The sequence below is a fragment of the Oncorhynchus kisutch genome, linkage group LG11, assembly GCF_002021735.2.
Source record: "Oncorhynchus kisutch isolate 150728-3 linkage group LG11, Okis_V2, whole genome shotgun sequence".
Lineage (NCBI taxonomy): Eukaryota > Metazoa > Chordata > Actinopteri > Salmoniformes > Salmonidae > Oncorhynchus > Oncorhynchus kisutch.
This window is the reverse complement of record NC_034184.2, coordinates 84,223,566-84,245,112: the sequence shown is the minus strand read 5'-3', so window position 1 is coordinate 84,245,112 and position 21,547 is coordinate 84,223,566. Positions and strand designations below refer to the sequence as shown.

Here is a 21,547-nt window from a genome sequence, read left to right as displayed (position 1 = left end):
GCTGGATAAGATCCTATATAATGTAGATTCTCCTCAGATGTGAAGAAATGAGGGAAATAGCCTTTGACAGAGTTTTCAAAACCCAAGGCCTCTGGCATTTGAGCCAATCTCATGGGTAAGAAGCTTAAGCTGTCAATGTATCTCTGTTTGAAGGCGGGGTCAACAAAGCATAATATTTTACTCCCTTGAGCTATGACACTGGGTGCCACGCCTTGCTGTATCAAAGGGTTCAGAAGCAGATAGGAGTCATAGGCCCTAGCATTGTGAGCTATAAACGTGAAGTTTCTGTACTGGGCTTTTCTAAAATGTTTTAGAAAGAGCCGGGCACAATTGGGTCCCTCGGCCGACCATTTTTCACCCTTGAAAGTCATGGTTGACACAAAAATAGGCAAATGAACCCCTGATTGCTGATTTGTCTCTAAATCATAAAACACATATTTCTCTGTATGTTCATCTTCAGCCAAGGGCTGAATGTAACACTCATGTGTTACTTCTTGAACCGCTTCCGTGTCTCTGCTTTTCAAAGGACCTTTACAGATTGGGCAGTGTATAATTCCACAAACATGAGGTTTAGGGCTATCTATTTTAAGGTTGTAATTGCAATGACATTTTGGACATTTCTTGTTAATGTCACAACTGCTTACAGATTTACATGCCTTGGGATGCCATGTTTCAGTTTTGTGTTTTTCGTAACAGTAGGCCGAACGACATGTGCGGTGACAATCCGCACAGGGGGTCAAGTTTAGCGGCTGCATAGGGCAATGTTTATCCAGACATACTGAACAGTTGTAACGGCACGAGTGCCCCCCCATGCGTGTGTAGCCGGTATGACAGGCTGGACAGACATATGGCGCGCCTAAAAAGGCTGTGATGTTAGTTACGGCATAGTAATGCTCATTTTGCACATAAAAGTACATAGTCTTAGGATGTGGTTCGGGTATATTTTGGAACTTGAGGAGAGCGTCATTAGCCCTACTGTGGTACAAAACCACAATCTTGATGTTCAGAAAGTTTTCAAATTTGACTATGTCTGAGAAAGCCACAGCATCCTGTATACCGAGACCCACCGCAGTTTGTAGCTCTCGAGCTTTATGTAACGCGGCTTGATCAGTACATCCTGGGCTGAGTAAGTGGGCCAAACCTATGGCAAAACATAGCTTATTACCTGGATTGTGAACGTTTATGAGATAGGCCCTTTTATTGCTTATGATTTCGGACTGCATTAAACTCTCGAGCTTTCGTCTCTGACCCCCGCCCCCTTGTGGTTGGCGTACTAATTGTACTACAAGTTCGAGGGTCCTATCTGCTAGCACGTTTAAATTTGACTGAACAAGGCGTTCTAGCAGTTTAACAAATTGTTCAAGCTCTGCTTCACCATTCTGTAAAATAAGCGATACCTTGCTCTGTAGACTGTCTCCACAAATTTCCAACTGTAAGAGATCCCTAGGTTCGCTATAATCTCTAATCCTCGCTAACAGTTCATTCAAAGTGTCCATAAGCATTACGTAAAACACAGCATATTCCCGAATCTGACCCCCCCATGCGAAATTGAAAAACTGGCGAACCTCAATATTGTTGAATTTATTTCGACGCAAAACATGTACACTTCGATCAAGACCTCCCCCCTCCAGATTTGCTAGGCAATTGTCCAACTGTTCAAAAACATCGTATTGGGTTTCAGACTCTTCGGACATTGGTGTTAAAGGCTGATTTATAGGTGTCTGGGGTGCCGAATTAAACCTAGCGCTCTCGTTCTGTACACTGATCTCAAGACCACCCCCCTCCAGATTTGCTAGACATTTGTCCAACTGTTCAAAAACATCATATTGACTTTCAGACTCTTCGGACAATGTTGTTAAAGGCTGTCTTAGAGGTGTCTGTGGGGCCGAATTAAACCTAGGGCTCGCGTTAAGCTGGGTAATTAGAGATATGATGGTTTCGGGAATCTGTGTTAACATGTTTTCCTCGGAAGGCCCTGACTCATTCATACGTGTAATAATGTCTATGAGTTCGGAGGGAATCTGGGATAATAGATTTTCATCTATTGTCATTATGTCAATTACCCCCGAATCATTCATATGGTTAACTATATCTTGGAGCTCTGTAGGGATCCTGGCTAAGAGGGTTTCAATTGTCTCACTTTGGTCTATAGGGGGCGCCATCTGTCTAATTAAGGATGTGTGTGTGTGTGTGTGTTTACATGTGTGTTTTTTAACGGCGGTATTTGCTTGTTTTAGCCCTAATGTTTTTTAACATACGGGGTAGCTCGCTACGCCAGAATGACACATCCTGATTGTATTGATGCTCGAGTAGAATACACATGCGCCTCTGGAGTAGAGCCTTTCGTGATTTTAAACCCAGGGTAAACGCTTTGAAAAAACGTTCTTGGTCTATTTCAGAATCTGCTGTTTCCCCCACAGAATTGGCCGATTCAAGAAGGTTGGCAGCTTCACAGAACATCAAATCGTCTACCTCAGAAATGTCATTTAAATCTTTGACATCATCAGGTTTCGCTGGTGTCTTTGGAGCCTCCTCGGGGATGCTTGTCTGGGCATCCTCCGATGTTTGTGCGTTGTGTTTATAAGCCGGTGAGGAGTCTGAAATAAAAATAATACATACACAAATAGGTTATTAACCCTAAAATATGTTAAAAATGCCAAATACATTTCAGATATAAGCCTATATATTAACAATACATTAATTAAATACCTCGGCTTTTTTGACGAGGGCTGTTCTGAAGAAGCTCTGAAACCAGGGGCTGATGTCTTTGTTCAACCTGTATTACAGCATCTGCAGGTTCGGTAGATGGTGAGCCTGAAAAAAACAAACAAACAAACAAACAAAAAAAAACAAAAAAAAAACAGCATTAGGCCTTGTTTTAACATATTCCGGCATAAAAAAAATATATAAATATTAAAATAATAATATATATAAATAATAATATATAATTGATTCATACCTAGTCCTTGGAACGACGTCTCGTGAATATCGGCCAAGTAGAATTGTTCGGGTGAAGCGGAACTGTGGATCTGAGCACTAATTATCCTTTGGTGTTTAGAAATATGGGGGACAACGTTGTCCTGGCCAAGGGGAGTTGACCTGCCGTTTAAAGTCTCTGTTCGCTGCTTTTGTGTAAATACATCCTGGGAGTAGGGCAGAATTGTCTCGTAGTCATATGCTTCGCAGAAACCGTTCAGGCTCCATATGGCATCGTTTAACCTTCTAGGCTTTAGGTCCTCTGTAAACATATAAAATAACTTTTAATATAAGATGCCCACACTTTTTGTTTTTAAGGTATAAATATTTTTATGTATGGAATTCTTGGAGCTTACTTACGTTGACAATTCAGGGCAGGCGTTTGTTTGTCGGCACTTTGTTTCGGAGCCCCATTGGATGGTTCGAGCTCAGTTATACCTCGGAGTATCTGCGTGAATGCTTCAGAATCTATAAAACATTCGACAATATTAAAGCTATAATCACTTTAGCTAATATTGCCTTGTTATACGGTAAGCATACTGATCCTAATGATTGTTTAATATTTCTATAACATCCCACGCTTTTCAAACAATTCCCCACAACAACCAAATCTAATAAAGATTTATTTCAAGAACTCACCTTGCGATAGATCCATTAGACTGTTTTCCCCGATTATCTTTTTTAACGCTTCAGTCCGATAACGATTCTTGGAGTTTCTGGAGGTGCTGTTTGCATCGGAACTAAAACGCTGCTAACATTGCCCATGGTTTCTAGCGCTTTTGTACCCTACGACCTAGAGAAAAACCCCTGAATGATTTTTTACATAGCATTTGGGGTTTGTCATTTTTTTCGGGCTATACCCCCGCCCATGGTATATTTGACACATTTCAAACACATGGTATTGGGTGTGTCTAAACATTAGGATCCTTTTGGAGCTTCTAAAATCTCCGGGGTGCTAGCCCCTAGATGCATGGGGGGTGGGTTGTTCTCGACATCGCTGGGATGAATGACTTTTTAGCCCACCTAAAAAAATAGTTTTATGAAAGGCCTTTAAGATTAGGAGTCGTAAGACACAATATTATTGTTGGGGGGTAGGCATCTGTTTTGCAGGCTAGTGTAAACCTTGGTTTCAAACGACCCACCAGGCATGCAAGGGTATTTTTTTAACAAACAACCCGCCCCCCCCCCCCTTTTTCTGTTTTTGAAACACACACACACACACACACACACACACACACACACACACACACACACACACACACACACACACACACACAGCCACTACAGAAAACTCCCTCACGCACATACGCGCGCACATGGCTTTTTCCGCAAGATTTTTCTCAGGGACAGACTGCGCTAAGAGTGAACAAACGCGAGAGTTCATAACGTGGTGAGATTCTAATTTTAAAACCATTTATTTCATTCAAAATATTTAGTACATACATTTTATATCCTTACATTCTTAAGGTATTTTACGATGCCTTTCTTACAGATCCTGGGAGCTTATGCAACCAACCGCCATTGTCCGTGTCGAGTTCACCCTCAAAAGGCAAGGCTCTCTTGCTAGGTCCATCAACACATGGTAAGTTTTCACTCCAGGGGTAGATCCTCCGTCGGGCCTTTTGGTCTTGACTCTGTCTCAAGGAAAGCCTCGCCCAGCGCTTTAACTGTTCCCCATTTTGGAAGAGAATGTCCAGCTTATTCATAAGTGTTATGAAAATTGGATAATCCACCCATTTAAAACTAAACACAGGAATAAAAAAGTTTACATGTTGGCGTGCTCTGGAAGCTACCGGAGAATTGACAGACTTTGTAGCATTAGCCTTATCATAAAGGTCACAGGCTAAAATTGTCACTTTGTTGTCAGGGCTATAGTCCATTGAAGCAATTCTTAGAGCCTTGAGATCACTGCGGCCGCAGACCTGTTCTTCCAACGCATATCCTGGCACATTTGTAACACTTAGGACCTGTTCAATTTTACAAAGAGCCAGCCTGATGTTTAGCCATTCTCTCATCCCCAGAGCCGGGGGAAAACTCCCAGGTTTTGCAGGATAAAGGGGTTTGGGTCCACGGTCTGTGAATATCTTTACCGTAGAATCCTCCGGGTGGAATATGTAAGACATGTGGCCCTCACTCGTACCCAAAAATCCTTTAAAACATTCTGGAGCTTCACACAGAACTTCTTCAAGGCTTTGGTCACTGGGTTCATGACAAGCCGAGCATTACATCCCTAAAATTGGCATAGGTGTCATTTTTGTTTAATATTCAGGGGGGTTATCATGTACAGTCTTAAACAGGTATTGTTCAGCGGCTTTATAAGGGGCCTTAACCAACCCAAACCGTGAGAAACAGTAACAGGTTGACCTGACACATGGTCACTTACTCAACCCTGGGCATGCACCCTTCTACATGACATAGGGTCATAAATCAGGCTTGGGTCATCAATCATTAACGGCCTGTCAAAGGGACCCTTACTCACCCCATAGCCCCCACCTAACCAGGCTTGCCTATCAGGCTTGGGTCATCAATCATTAACGGCCTGTCAAATGGACCCTTACTCACCCCATAGCCCCCACCTAACCAGGCTTGCCTGACCAGAAGACATGCACACGTCATCACTACATAGGGTTCACATAGCGTTCACATAGGTTCACATAGGGTCATCAATCAAAATTTTGACACGTGACATCTACTTTAATCTCTCTTACCAGTACAGAGTCAATGTGGAGGCTATATACAGGGGGTACCGGTACAGAGTCAATGTGGAGGCTATATACAGGGTGTACCGGTACAGAGTCAATGTGGAGGCTATATACAGGGGGTACTGGTACAGAGTCAATGTGGAGGCTATATACAGGGGGTACCGGTACAGAGTCAATGTGGAGGCTATATACAGGGTGTACCGGTACAGAGTCAATGTGGAGGCTATATACAGGGGATACCGGTACAGAGTCAATGTGGAGGCTATATACAGGGTGTACCGGTACAGAGTCAATGTGGAGGCTATATACAGGGTGTACCGGTACAGAGTCAATGTGGAGGCTATATACAGGGGGTACTGGTACAGAGTCAATGTGGAGGCTATATACAGGGGGTACTGGTACAGAGTCAATGTGGAGGCTATATACAGGGGGTACCAGTACAGAGTCATTGTGGAGGCTATATACAGGGGGTACTGGTACAGAGTCAATGTGGAAGCTATATACAGGGGGTTCCGGTACAGAGTCAATGTGGAGGCTATATACAGGGGGTACCGGTACAGAGTCAATGTGGAGGCTGTATACAGGGGGTACCGGTACAGAGTCAATGTGGAGGCTATATACAGGGGGTACTGGTACAGAGTCAATGTGGAGGCTATATACAGGGGATACTGGTACAGAGTCAATGTGGAGACTATATACAGGGGGTACTGGTACAGAGTCAATGTGGAGGCTATATACAGGGGGTTCCGGTACAGAGTCAATGTGGAGGCTATATACAGGGGGTACTGGTACAGAGTCAATGTGGAGGCTATATACAGGGGGTTCCGGTACAGAGTCAATGTGGAGGCTATATACAGGGGATACTGGTACAGAGTCAATGTGGAGGCTATATACAGGGGGTACCGGTACAGAGTCAATGTGGAGGCTATATACAGGGGTACCGGTACAGAGTCAATGTGGAGGCTATATACAGGGGGTACCGGTACAGATTCAATGTGGAGGCTATATAAAGGGGGTACTGGTACAGAGTGAATGTTTGGGGCACCGGTAAGTTGAGGTAGTATGTACATGTAGGTAGAGTTAAGATGCACAGGCCTAAGAGCTTGTGATTTGAAACAATCCAAAGCTATGTTTTACAAGAGTCTAATAATCCTCTGTGGTTAAGTCACGCTCTCTGGTCAAATCATTTGAATGTTTTGTATTGATTTCTGCATAGACAGGAGTAATTAAATAATTTCAGCAAATGTATTTAAATTTACTTTAGGGGGAAGCTTAGTGGACACGCTGCTTATGCTCACCAGTGTTATCGCAGGAAATAATGTGTCCTGGCTGTCTTCTCTGTGTGTCTCTCTGTGTCTCTGTACATGTCTCTGTGTAGATATGTGTGTGCCTTTGTGTCTGTGTGTCTCTGTCTGTGTGTCTTTGTGTCTCTGTGCGTGTCTCTATGTGTGTGTCTCTGTTTGTCTGTCTCTGTCTGTGTGTCTCTGAGTGTCTATGTGTTATTATGTGTCTGTTTATGTCTCTATGTGTGGCTCTGTGTGTCTCTGTCTGTGTCTCTGTGTGTGTGTATGTGTGTGTCTTTGTGTGTGTCTCTGTCTGTGTGTCTGTGTGTGTATTTGGGTGTGTCTCTGTGAGTGTCTCTGTGTGTGTCTGTGTGTGTGTCTGTGTGTGTGTCTGTGTGTGTGTCTGTGTGTGTCTCTGTGTGTGTGTCTGTGTGTGTGTCTGTGTGTGTGTCTCTGTGAGTGTCTTTGTGTGTGTGTCTGTGTGTGTGTCTGTGAGTGTCTCTGTGTGTGTGTCTGTGTGTGTGTCTGTGTGTGTGTCTCTGTGAGTGTCTCTGTGTGTGTCTTTGTGTGTTTCTCTGTGAGTGTCTTTGTGTGTGTGTCTCTGAACGGTTAGAACGTGACACAGAGGTACAGGGCTCTCCTCTGAGGAAAACAACATGTTGCTCATCTAACCACATGGAGACGGTCTCTGGTCTCTTTGTTGGTTTAGGAGCAACAGTCATGAACATTGTGTCTCCATGTCTCTTGTCTCTATGACACATGTTCGTTGTGTGGGTGTGTGTGTGTGTGCGTGTGCGTGTGCGTGTGTGTGTGTCCAGCTATGAGATGTCCTTTGAGGAAAGTGTTACATTAAAGGATCTGTCTGTCCTGTATGTTTGAGCATCACACTGCTTTATGCAGAAACAGAGCTGTCATGAGGAGAATGACATTTAGCTGATGTTTGGCAGACGGGGTTGTTTGTAGCATGCAGGGAATTGGGTGTCTATCTCCCCCTCTATCCAGTGTCTATCTCCCCCTCTAACCAATGTCTATCTCCCCCTCTAACCAGTGTCTATCTCCCCCTCTATCCAATGTCTATCTCCTCCTCTAACCAGTGTCTCTCTCCCCCTCTAACCAGTGTCTCTCTCCCCTCTATCCAGGCGTCTAACCAGTGTCTCTCTCCCCCCTCTATCCAGGCGTCTACACGTTCGGCCTGTTCACCGTGGACATCTTTGTGAACGCCGGACAGCTGGTGACGGGGAATCTGGCCCCACACTTCCTGACGGTGTGTAAGCCCAACTACACAGCCCTGGGCTGCCAGCACGCCCTGATCTACATCAGTCAACAGGAGGCCTGCACGGGGAACCAGGAGGATGTCCTGCGCGCACGCAAAACCTTCCCCTCCAAAGAGGCAGCGCTCAGTGTCTACGCAGCCTTCTATCTTGCGGTGAGTTGGGAACTAAAGATTAGGAGGAACCAAAGATACAAGTTGAATAATTGAGTCGGCTGTGTTACAACTACTGACTAACGGAATGAAGTTACTGGATTAAGTGTTTCCATATTGATGATATGTGCAGAATAGTAGGATTTCTGATATTACAGACATCCCTGGGAAATCTAGAACATTCTATGAGGGCCTTTATAACAGATCTTGAAGACTTAGTAAGTTGGCCCAATAGATGCCGGTCTTGAATATGCTGCTATTCAGCTGCATCTTTTGATGGCTATGACGAGATGTGGAGAACGCTGCTAAATAGATCCTGTTAGTGTGTAAATCCCTTATAAACCATTCATCAATACCTGTCAGATTTGGGCTTAACTCTTGTGTCTGGAAATGTTGTTTTCCTTTTGGACGCTGGGTTCGAGTTGAAGAGTGTCTGGTGGTTGAAGATTTCACATTTGATATGTAACTTTGTACGAATCCAATTTCTTCCATGATTCTTCCCCGCAGAACGCAGATCTATTTTCTCGGCATTGTTTAGGACTGGAGCTTTGGTTATTGTCATGCAAAAGACTGTCGGTCTCACAGTAATTGACCAGAAATTAACATAAACACGTTTAGCTTCTCCAGGCCTACATGACATGTAAAAGGCTCTGAGTGCATACACACACACACACACACAAATAACACACACACACACACACACACAAATAACACACACACACAAATAACACACACACACACACACAAATAACACACACACACATACACACACACACACACACACAAATAACACACACACACAAATAACACACACACACACACACACACACAAATAACACACACACACACAAACACACAAACACACACACACACACACACACACACACACACACAAATAACACACACACACACACACACACACACACACACACACACACACACACACACACACACACACACACACACACACACACACACACACACACACACACACACACTGAAACAGTGCTGACTGATTCTTGGATGTATTTTTCTATCTTGGCTACGAATATCCTGTTAGGCCACTGAATGCATTCTGTTTGCTGTAGATCAGAGAAAAGGGTTAGTATATAACTCTGACAGACACGTCTATTCTTAATCCATTCCTTACTTCCATTTTTGTCTATTTTGGGTTATATGTTGTGAAAACTGTTAGATATTACTTGTTAGATGTTGCTGCGTTGTCGGAACTAGAAGCACAAGCATTTCACTACACTCGCATTACTGTAACATCTGCTAAACACGTGTATGTGACCAATAAAATTGCTTTGATTTTCATCTCGATAAACTTTGAATAATAGCCTGGCTGTTTATTTCCGTTAATCACTGAACACAACAGGCTTTTATTAGTGACAGGCTTCTATTTGTGCCAGGCGTCTATTTACTTAATGCACAGAGCTTTTTGCACATTTGCATAAACATATATATTTTTTAATTACAGCATTCACTTCCATAATTTTAATCAATTTCCTGCACTGTGTCATCATTTACACCCTATAGCTGGTTTCCATTGGCGACGACAGATTTGCATACGAATATTCTAAATTCTGCAAAAATCAATATGCGCATTTTCCCACCAGAGATGTGTTTCCATTAAACAGACTTTATGTGGATTGTCACGTTCTGACCATAGTACTTTTGTGTTTTCCTTGTTTTAGTGTTGGTCAGGACGTGAGCTGGGTGGGCATTCTATGTTGTGTCTGGTTGTGTTCAGTTGTGTTCAGTTGTGTTCATGTGTAGTATTTCTTATTAAAAGAACCATGGACACTTACCACGCCGCCTTTTGGTCCTCCCGATCCTTCTCGCCTCTCCTCTTCAGAGGAAGAGGAGGAAAACCTTTACATGGATGAAGACTGCGCCTGAAGACATAGTGCACATAAACATGACTTTTACCGGTAAATTCCCATGTCCTGAATAAAAAAAATTTTAAAAAATGTTTTAAATGTTTTAAATGGGTTTCCATCTCATTTTGTAAAAATCTACTGATGGTTTTGTCACAAACTGTTGAGTTATATAACGAATGTGCCAACAGCCTTGGCACAGATGCTCTACAGTGCAGGTAGACTACCTACATTATGAGATTATTATGGATAAGAGACATATTATTTGTTTTTGTTAAATGGTAGCCAAAGCGTCCATCGTCATGTCACCAGAATAAGACCCTCGATATCTACTGGAAAGGAACATCAAGCTCATCACCGTGACCTTTCACCCCCCCCTCCCCCTCTGAAGTTCATCGTCATTTACTTCATCTGTAGCCTAATAAACTACATGTGAGTCCTGAGTCGTAGTGGGAGGACCACACAACAGATCTGTAGCCTAATAAACTACATGTGAGTCCTGAGTCGTAGTGGGAGGACCACACAACAGATCTGTAGCCTAATAAACTACATGTGAGTCCTGAGTCGTAGTGGGAAGACCACACAACAGATCTGTAGCCTAATAAACTACATGTGAGTCCTGAGTCGTAGTGGGAGGACCACACAACAGATCTGTAGCCTAATAAACTACATGCGAGTCCTGAGTCGTAGTGGGAGGACCACACAACAGATCTGTAGCCTAATAAACTACATGCGAGTCCTGAGTCGTAGTGGGAAGACCACACAACAGATCTGTAGCCTAATAAACTACATGCGAGTCCTGAGTCGTAGTGGGAAGACCACACAACAGATCTGTAGCCTAATAAACTACATGCGAGTCCTGAGTCGTAGTGGGAGGACCACACAACAGATCTGTAGCCTAATAAACTACATTTGAGTCCTGAGTCGTAGTGGGAGGACCACACAACAGATCTGTAGCCTAATAAACTACATGCTTTCCTGAGTCGTAGTGGGAGGACCACACAACAGATCTGTAGCCTAATAAACTACATTTGAGTCCTGAGTCATAGTGGGAGGACCACACAACAGATCATTGCTTCCATATGATGTTCCTTTTCACAGGAGGTTGATGACACATTAATTGGGGAGAACGGGCTTGTGGTACCGACTGTAGTCGGATCAGTGGACTGGTCAGAAGTAGTTAACTACCCATAGCGCCCTATCATTAAAATATAATGATTTCTCTGTGTTTGCTGCCGTTCCAGTGTTGTGAGCCGTTTTCCCCTCAGCAGCCTCCACTGTGTTAATTATATCAATATTTGTGCATCAAAAGGCATTTCCACTGACAATTTCTCGCATAATTAATTTTACAGTCGCTAACAGATCCCACCATGTCAAACGAACAAATTCTCTGTCAGCATTTATGAAATTTTAACCACATTTCATGTTTCCATCATCCCAGTTATTATTTTTTCATTGCGTCAGACAATTCATCTGCACGAAAATGTTTGATGTAAATGTGGTTTGTATCACGTTTAATTTGTTTTAGCACACCTAGCCTGAATAATTATTCTCCTCTTTAACTGGGGCAGCAGGGTAGCCTAGTGGTTAGAGCGTTGGATGAGTAACTGAAAGGTTGCAAGTTCAAACCCCCGAGCTGTTGTTCTGCCCCTGAACAGGCAGTTAACCCACTGTTCCTAGGCTGTCATTGAAAATAAGAATTTGTTCCTAACTGACTTGCTAATTATATCAATATTTGTGCATCAAAAGGCATTTCCACTGACAATTTCTCGCATAATTAATTTTACAGTCGCTAACAGATCCCACCATGTCAAACGAACAAATTCTCTGTCAGCATTTATGAAATTTTAACCACATTTCATGTTTCCATCATCCCAGTTATTATTTTTTCATTGCGTCAGACAATTCATCTGCACGAAAATGTTTGATGTAAATGTGGTTTGTATCACGTTTAATTTGTTTTAGCACACCTAGCCTGAATAATTATTCTCCTCTTTAACTGGGGCAGCAGGGTAGCCTAGTGGTTAGAGCGTTGGATGAGTAACTGAAAGGTTGCAAGTTCAAACCCCCGAGCTGTTGTTCTGCCCCTGAACAGGCAGTTAACCCACTGTTCCTAGGCTGTCATTGAAAATAAGAATTTGTTCCTAACTGACTTGCCTAGTTAAATAAAGGTAAAAATTAAAAAAACGGTGCATTTTTAGCAGTTCTTACTTTCGCCACTAGAGGGTGTTCAACCAATTTCTTTGGGTCTGTACTCCCACAGTTGACAGTTTTATTTGCTTGGCAGTTAACTAGCAGTTGTCAGCTGTTAGCGGCTAATGGATAGCAGTTTCTTACTGGCGATAAAAACGGATGATTGCCCTCATTTTTTCCCCGGAGTCATTACTGAATTATTTAATGTAACAAATCAAACATTAAACCTTGTAAACAAGTCATGGCAATTCATGGTAACCTCGTAAATAATTCATTTAGACCGGGTGTTTATTTGAAAAAGGTGTTTATTTCCTGAAATGTGTGCAGTTGCCCAGCTATTAAAAAGGGACAGGCGGCTGTTTGAGACTCAACGTTTAATTGAAGTTTTATGGCAACGATGAAAAGGAAATTCTCCACTGACTCATAGCAGACTAAGCCTGGTACTTTACATAAAGAGGATTTCTGCTGATTCACCCTACTCACTCTAGAAAGCCTGCTAGTTGAATGATTTCAGGGTGAGAGGACAGTATTAAGCACAGGGAAAATTATATTAGCAGACTGATGCTGTCTGAAACCTTATTCTCTATATAGTGCACTACTTTTGACAAGGGCACTCTGGGTAGTGCACTACTTTTGACAAGGGCACTCTGGGTAATGCACTTTTGTTACCCAGGGCACTATGGGTAATGTACTTCTGTTGACCAGGGCACTATGGGTAATGTACTTCTGTTGACCAGGGCACTATGTTGCACTTCTGTTGACCAGGGCCCTCTGGGTAATGCACTTCTGTTGACCAGGGCACTATGGGTAGTAGACTACTTTTGACCAGGGCACTCTGGGTAATGCACTTATTTTGACCAGGGCACTCTGGGTAATGCACTTCTGTTGACCAGGGCACTATGGGTAGTAAACTACTTTTGACCAGGGCACTATGGGTAGTAAACTACTTTGACCAGTGCATTATGGGTAGTAAACTACTTTTGACCAGGGCACTCTGGGTAATGCACTACTTTGACCAGTGCATTAGGGGTAGTAAACTACTTTTGACAAGGGCACTCTGGTTAATGCACTACTTTGACCAGTGCATTATGGGTAGTAAACTACTTTTGTCCAGGGCACTCTGGGTAATGCACTACTTTGACCAGTGCATTATGGGTAGTAAACTACTTTTGACCAGGGCACTCTGGGTAATGCACTACTTTGACCAGTGCATTATGGGTAGTAAACTACTTTTGACCAGGGCACTCTGCAGGAAATAAGGTGCATTTTAGACACAGGCATATATTCAACATCACAACAGATCATGACAAACGTATTGATGATAAACATTTATGCCAGCAGCATACCACCCTGGCTGGCTTGCTTCTGAAGCTAAGCAGGGTTGGTCCTGGTCAGTCACTGGATGGGAGACCAGATGCTGCTGGAAGTGGTGTTGGAGGGCCAGTAGGAGGCACTCTTGCCCAGGGTCTAAAAAAATATCCCAATTGCCAGTGACACTGCCCTGTGTAGGGTGCTGTCTTTCAGATGGGATGTTAAATGGGTATCCTGACTCTCTGAGGCCATTAAAGATCCCATGGCACTTATTGTAGTAGTAGGGGTGTTAACCCACTGCTGGCTTGCTTCTGAAGCTAAGCAGGGTTGGTCCTGGTCAGTCACTGGATGGGAGACCAGATGCTGCTGGAAGTGGTGTTGGAGGGCCAGTAGGAGGCACTCTTGCCCAGGGTCTAAAAAAATATCCTAATTGCCAGTGACACTGCCCTGTGTAGGGTGCTGTCTTTCAGATGGGATGTTAAATGGGTATCCTGACTCTCTGAGGCCATTAAAGATCCCATGGCACTTATTGTAATAGTAGGGGTGTTAACCCTGGTGTCCTGGCTAAATTCCCAAACTGCCCCTCAAACCATCACGGTTACCTAATAATCCCCAGTTTACAATTGACTCATCTATTCCCCAGGTTGTTGCTGCAAATGAAAATGGGCTCTCAGTCAACTTACCTGGAAAAATAACAAATAAATAGAAACATTGTGTGTGAACATACATACTGTATATGTGTTTGATTCTTAAAACATTTGATTTTAAATGTTATATTCAACATTTTGTTTTGAATGACCCTCAAGACAAGAGTTTGGAACCATGAACTCAGTTTTCTGAAACAAAAATTAGACACCGTGTCATCATGTCATCATAACACAATCACCTCATTAAAAACACTTTAATGAATATTTCACTCAACCGTCTATTTAAAAAATAAATAAACGTGCTGCCCTTTTTTACGGTACACAGCTTCGGAGGCCAAAATCCAAAATGGATTCAGAACAGTCTAGTTTGATGTCACTTCAGTTGTTGTTTGTCCCTTCTTGACATGCCAGTTCGTCAGTGGTGGAAAAAGTACTTCATTTTCATACTTGAGTAAAAGTAAAGATATATTAAAAGAAAATGATTCAAGTATGTAAAGTAATGTGAAAGTCAACCAGGAAAATACTACTTGAGTAAAAGCCTACAAGGATTTGGTTTTAAATGTACTTAAGTATCAAAATATAAAATCTTTTAAAATGTCTTATATTAAGCAAACCAGACATAACAATGTTCTTGTTTTTTAAATTATGGGGCACAGGGGCACAATTCAACACTCAGACATAATTTACAAACAAAGCGTTTGTGTTTAGTGGGTCTGAGAGATCAGAGGCAGTAGGGATGACCAGGGATGTTCTCTGTTTAGTGGGTCTGAGAGATCAGAGGCAGTAGGGACGACCAGGGATGTTCTCTGTTTAGTGAGTCTGAGAGATCAGAGGCAGTAGGGACGACCAGGGATGTTCTCTGTTTAGTGGGTCTGAGAGATCAGAGGCAGTAGGGACGACCAGGGATGTTCTCTGTTTAGTGGGTCTGAGAGATCAGAGGCAGTAGGGACGACCAGGGATGTTCTCTGTTTAGTGGGTCTGAGAGATCAGAGGCAGTAGGGATGACCAGGGATGTTCTCTGTTTAGTGGGTCTGAGAGATCAGAGGCAGTAGGGATGACCAGGGATGTTCTCTGTTTAGTGGGTCTGAGAGATCAGAGGCAGTAGGGACGACCAGGGATGTTCTCTTGATAACTGGGTGAATTATACACTTTTCCTGTTCTGCTAAGCATTCAAAATGTACAGAGTACTTTTGGGTGTCAGGGAAAATGTAAGGAGTAAAAAGTACATAATTTTCTTTCGGAATGTAGTGAAGTAAAAATTGTCCAAAATATAAATAGTAAAGTACAGATACCCCAAATAACAACTTAAGTAGCATTTTAAAGTATTTTTACTTAAGTACTTTACACCACTGCAGGTCGTTTGGGGGGATACCCTGCCTATGATAGACCAAACCACGACTGGGATCTATTCACTATGATTTTAAAGGGAAAACTGATCCCAGATCATCACTCATACACTGAGTCACTGTGTGAATATGAACCCTTTTCAGAGTACCACAGTCTGATGGCAGTGTGTTTCAAAAGGGTTCCCAACGTCCCTACAGCTATGGGGGATTACATTTCACAGATCTAACTATGTCAGAAGTCTTTATCTGTGACGTGTTAGATCATCTTATTAATAACCTCTCTAGGCTAGATGGGCAGCTACCGTCCCTCCTGACCAACATCCAGTGAAAGTGCAGGGCGCCAAATTCAAACTACAGAATTGTAAATATTTAACATTCTTGTCAAAGTTAAGCTTAACTTCTTGTTAATCCAGCCATGGTGTCAGATTTCAAAAAGGCTTTACGCAAACCATGCGATTATCTGAGGACCCCATCAAACAAACACAAACAATCATATTTCATCCCGCCAGGCGCGACACAAAACTCAGAAATAACGATATAATTCATGCCTTACCTTTGAAGAGCTTCTTCTGTTGCCAGTCCAATATGTCCCAAAAAACATCACAAATGCTCCTTTTGTTCGATTAATTCCGTCGCTATATCTCCTCAATGTCCATTTATTTGGCGCATTTCATCCAGAAAAACACCGGTTCCAACTCGCGCAACATGACTCCAAAATATCTAATAAAATACCTGTAATCTTTGTCTAAACATTTCAAACAACTTTCCTAATACAACTTTAGTTTTTTAAAACGTAAATAATCTAATAAAATTTGAGAATGGATAAACTGCGTTCAATACCGGACGAAAACAAAGTGGAGCAAGCTTTCAGGTCACATGCCCCAACCACAACAGTACACTGGACTCGGTCCTCATTCTGAACTGCCCTACTTCTTCATTACACAAAAGTAAAACATCAACCAATTTCTAAAGACTGTTGACATCCAGTGGAAGCGATAGGAACTGCAAGAAAGTGCCTTAGAAATCTAGATCTACATAGACATCCCATTGAAAAGAAAGTGACCTAAAAAAAAAGTTTTCCTGGATGGTTTGTCCTCGGGGTTTTGCCTGCCAAATAAGTTATGTTATACTCACAGACATCATTCAAACAGTTTTAGGAACTTCAGAGTGTTTTCTATTCACATCTACTAATGATATGCATATCCTAGCTTCTGGGTCTGAGTAGCAGGCAGTTTACTTTGGGCACACTATTCATCCGGACGTGAAAATACCACCCCCTAGCCTAGAGAGGTTTTTAAGTCATCAATCTCTGACTGGTTCCAGTGTGTGATTGATTGCCAAAAGGGATCTTTTTTTTGTAGACTCTTCTTCCCCACCTTGATCCATATAGTAGATTGGGCCTTTTATATGCATGTAGGTCAGATAGCAGGGCCATTGTTTTGTAGCAGTTAGCGTTATTAGTATACTATGTTAAAGAATATTGTTTTGTAGCAGTTAGCGGTATTAGCATACTACTGTAAAGCACATTGTTTTTTAGTGGTTAGCAAGCTATTTTAAAGCACATTGTTTATTAGCAGTAAGTGCCAGCTAGCTTGCTACAGTCAAACAGGTAGTTGTTTAGTGGTTAGCATGCTACTGTAAAGCTTGATGCATGCTAGTATAAAACTAGTGTGCATCAAGCTGGTGCTAGCATTATCACATGCTGTTGGTAACATTATCCCAGGCTGGTGCTAGCAGTAATCATAGGCTGTTGGTAACATTATCACAGGTCGGTGCTAGCATTATCCCAGACTGCTGGTAACATTATCCCAGCCTACTGCTAGCATTATCCAAGGCTGGTGCTAGCATTATCACAGTCTGGTGCTAGCATTTATCACAGGCTGCTGGAAATATTATCACAGACTGCTGGTAACATTATCACAGGCTGCTGTTAGTATTATCAAACTCTTGGTTCGTGGACCTTTTTCAGAATCTCAATGAGACAATCATTGTATGCTGCACAGTAGAGTGTTCCCATTGAAAGTCAGTCCACTCTTTGATGGCATGGATAAACTAATAGAGGTAAATGAAACCACACAACGTGGTATAACCTCAGCACAGATATGACCTTATTGACCTCTTTACAGGATGGGTTTATATCCAGCCTGTCAGTACAGGGATGTGAGGAGATAACATCATGTTCATTGTTGATTTCTGTAAATTTTTTCTCACAAATGTAATAAAAGAGATCCACTGAGATGTGAGGAAATAACCGTATGTTCATTACTATCTTCTAGAGTTACATCACATGTACAGTGGAAGTGAAAGGAACGCGGCTAGCCAAGCCTGTGCTGTCCCTGGGTCTGATGTATCTGGCTTTCCTCACGGGACTCAACAGAGTGGCTGAGTACCGGAACCACTGGTCTGACGTCATCGCTGGATTCATCATAGGAGTGGCCATCGCCACTTTCCTGGTAAGAACCTGTCTTGCAGCAGCATCACAATCCTCACAATGTACGGTGTGCATATTTTGGACAGCCTCGTTCACCAACTCCTTGTGATTCTGAACGCTGTCGTAATTTGGACACCGTACCACTTTTGTTGTAGAACCTGGATCGGCATCGCTATGGGTTGTGTTCAAAATGACAGCCTATTCCCTGGTGGTGGTCCATCAGGGGGGTCCCTCAAGGCTTGGTCCTAGGGCCACTATTGTCTTGTATCTACATGCTGCCACTGGGAAACATAATGAGGAAACACGAACTGAGCTTTAACTTTAAATGCTATTAACACTCAGCTGTGCGTCATTCACAAACACTGACACTGACTGCACTCCCTGTTAGCTGCCTGCAGGACATCCTATGCAGTTTCCTGCAGTTAAACTGCAAAAGACACGGGTTGCACTGATTGGCACTGGCACCATCAGTAACAACAGCAGCAGTGACAGCCTTAATATTGATGGTGTCAAGGTCCTTCCCTTCCAGGGAGGTTCAGCAGCTACAGACTCAATACTGATGGTGTCAAGGTCTTCCCCTCCAGGGAGGTTCAGCAGCTACAGACTCAATACTGATGGTGTCAAGGTCTTCCCCTTCAGGGAGGTTCAGCAGCTACAGACTCAATACTGATGGTGTCAAGGTCTTCCTCTCCAGGTAGGTTCTCAACATGGGTAGGATATTTGACAGTCAACTCTCGTTTGAGGCCCACATCAAAAGTTCCATCTATGGAACATTGCCAGGTTACGACCTATGCTGTCACAGCCTGCAGCTGTGCGACTTTATACCATGCCGTCTGGACTATTGTAATGCCTTGTTAGTTGGCACAAGAAGCCTAAGATGGCTACAATATGTCCAGAACTGTGCTGCACTTGTCCTCAACTACACCTCCCCCTGTGAGCACATACCTCCAGTGCTGTTCAACCTCCATTGGCTCCCGATATGCTCACACATTGACTTTAAAATCCTGGTTCATCCACAACTCTGGACCCAAGTACTTATCTGACCTCATCCTACCTACCAAGCTATCCACAACTCTGGACCCAAGTACCTAATGTTGATGCAGCCACCCCATTCCCCCTCAGTTGAACTCTATAAGATCCAAGATCCTCTGTCTTTCTCTCCTCTCTCTCTCTCTATTCTCTCTCTCTCTCTATCTCTCTCTCTCTGTCTCTCTCCTCACACACTCTATTCTCTCTCTCTCTCTCTCTCTCTCTCTCTCTGTCTGTCTCTCTCTCTATCCTCTCTCTCTCTCTCTCTCTCTGTCTCTCTCTCCTCTTCTTTCTTTCTCTCTCCTCTTTTCTCTCTCCTCTTCTCTCTCTAGCACATGTGAGCTGAGATGAATAGGGTAGTGGGCTGGGCTAGGCTAGGAGAGTAGGATGTTCACTCTAAAGAGACACAGCACCATTAAAGCTGAACCCACCAAACTGTTGAGTGCTATTAGTGGTTACTGCTCACTGCTGAAATGAACCAACTTTCAAAGAGGATTCTAATGGATTCTAACTTTGTGCGAGTTAAAAACATGGCTGGTGGCACTTTAAATCGGATGACAAGATTATAGTAATAACTGGAACATGATGGGCCTCCTATTGGAGAACCCTGATATAGAGCGTCATTGACGCCTCTCTGTATTGCATTGAAGTGAAAGAAGTTTAGATCGATTAAACTCTGGTCGATTAATGTGCCATGATGCTACTACTAACCCGTTCCAAGGTTGGAGCTCAAGCATGTGATTGAGCATCAGATGTTACTTTAACAAGATGTCTGTGATTCACGTTGATTGATGAATTGATTGATGATTTGATTGATGAATTGATTGATGAATTGATTGATGAATTGATTGATGATTTGATTGATGAATTGATTGATGATTTGAATGACTATAGTACTTTCAATGTCTGATGCCAGAGAATCTAGGGCAGGCAAGCGTATACACTGAGTGTACCAAACATTAGGAACACCTTCCTAATATTGAGTTGCACGCCCTTTTATCCTCAGAACAGCCTCAAATCATCAGGGCATGGGAACTCTACAAGGTGTCAGATCAGCCTCAATTCATCAAGGCATGGACTCTACAAGGTGTCAGAACAGCCTCAATTCATCAGGGCATGGACTCTACAAGGTGTCAGAACAGCCAGGTCAGTCTGTCATGGATAGAGCAGGTGTCCTTTAATGCTTTGTACACTCAGTGTATAAGGTTAGGTTATACAAAGTTTGGTTAAACAAGGTTTTACTTAAGCCCGGTTTCCATTGGCACTTAGAAGTCAACTCAGGTTGGGCTGTCCTTGGTGGGCTAGCTCAAATAGAATTTCCACTGCCTCCAGAAATGTGAAATTATGTTATGTTGCGAGGTATCCATTATGTGACTGCAGCTGGCTTCACTAATGTTGCTAAAAGATGTTGAAGAATGTAATTCACCCTCACCATGCTGTAACTAACGTTACCCCATACTCCTGCCAGTACCAGCCAAATTTAGAGCCATGTATTTAGCTTGCTGACTTTAGTTAATAACTAGCTAAATGGTTAGCATTGTCACTAGCATAACAGGCTAGCTAACTAGATTCCCACTTTACTTTCCATGGCGTTGGCTATTAGCTAGCTAGCTAACCAAGCAAAGCAGACGACGGGTTTGATATGACGTAGCTAGTGTTGATGAATCGATACATGAGACCAAGTTGAAACACTGGACAGTGTGGATCAGGTATAGTAAAGGCAGGTTATTTTAACAGTGTAGAGATATCTGGCAAAGCGTGCACGGACTCTCGTTCGTCTAGCTCATAGGGAACCTTCAGAAAAGAGCCCCGATACATTGTGTACAGTCATTTTATTCATGGGTATGACGTAGGTAGATTCTGGTAGATCAGGCCTCTGGTAGGTTGCTGGTAGTTGATTGGCAGTTCCCTCCAGACTGGTGTCGGCGTCCCATTGGCAGTTGGAAGAGTTCTTTGTCTTTGGAACCCATCCCCAGGAGAGGGAATGAGTGTGTGTATGTGTGTGCGTTCTTGTCTTGGCAAGTCAAGTCTGTGTGTCCTCGCAGTGAGTGTGTGTAATGTGTGTGCGTTCTTATCTTGGTGTCCTCGCAGTGAGTGTGTGTAATGTGTGTGCGTTCCTATCTTGGCAAGTCTGTGTGTCCTTGCAGGCTAGCACCTGTGGCTAGGATGTATCCTGTTTCGACAGTGTTGTGGATGGTTTAAGTGAGTGTGTGTGTGAGAGATATCCTGTATGTGCCCTAACATGTTTTACTGTGAAAATACGTTGCTATGTGTTGTCTCCGTTATAGTAATGCAATAGCAGTAAGCTGGTCATTTGCATAGGAAA

General features: G+C 42.9%; 1 protein-coding gene across 1 annotated transcript in view; it reads left to right on the top strand.

The window, feature by feature from the left end:
- LOC109883824 (phospholipid phosphatase-related protein type 5-like) overlaps positions 1 to 21,547 on the top strand; it is a 70,591-nt gene that overhangs the window by 28,650 nt on the left and 20,394 nt on the right. Inside the window, exons 2-3 of the mRNA XM_031835032.1 lie at positions 8,137 to 8,387; positions 18,038 to 18,214. Of these exons, the coding sequence (XP_031690892.1) occupies positions 8,137 to 8,387; positions 18,038 to 18,214 (428 nt within the window). The remainder of the gene's footprint in view (positions 1 to 8,136; positions 8,388 to 18,037; positions 18,215 to 21,547) is intronic.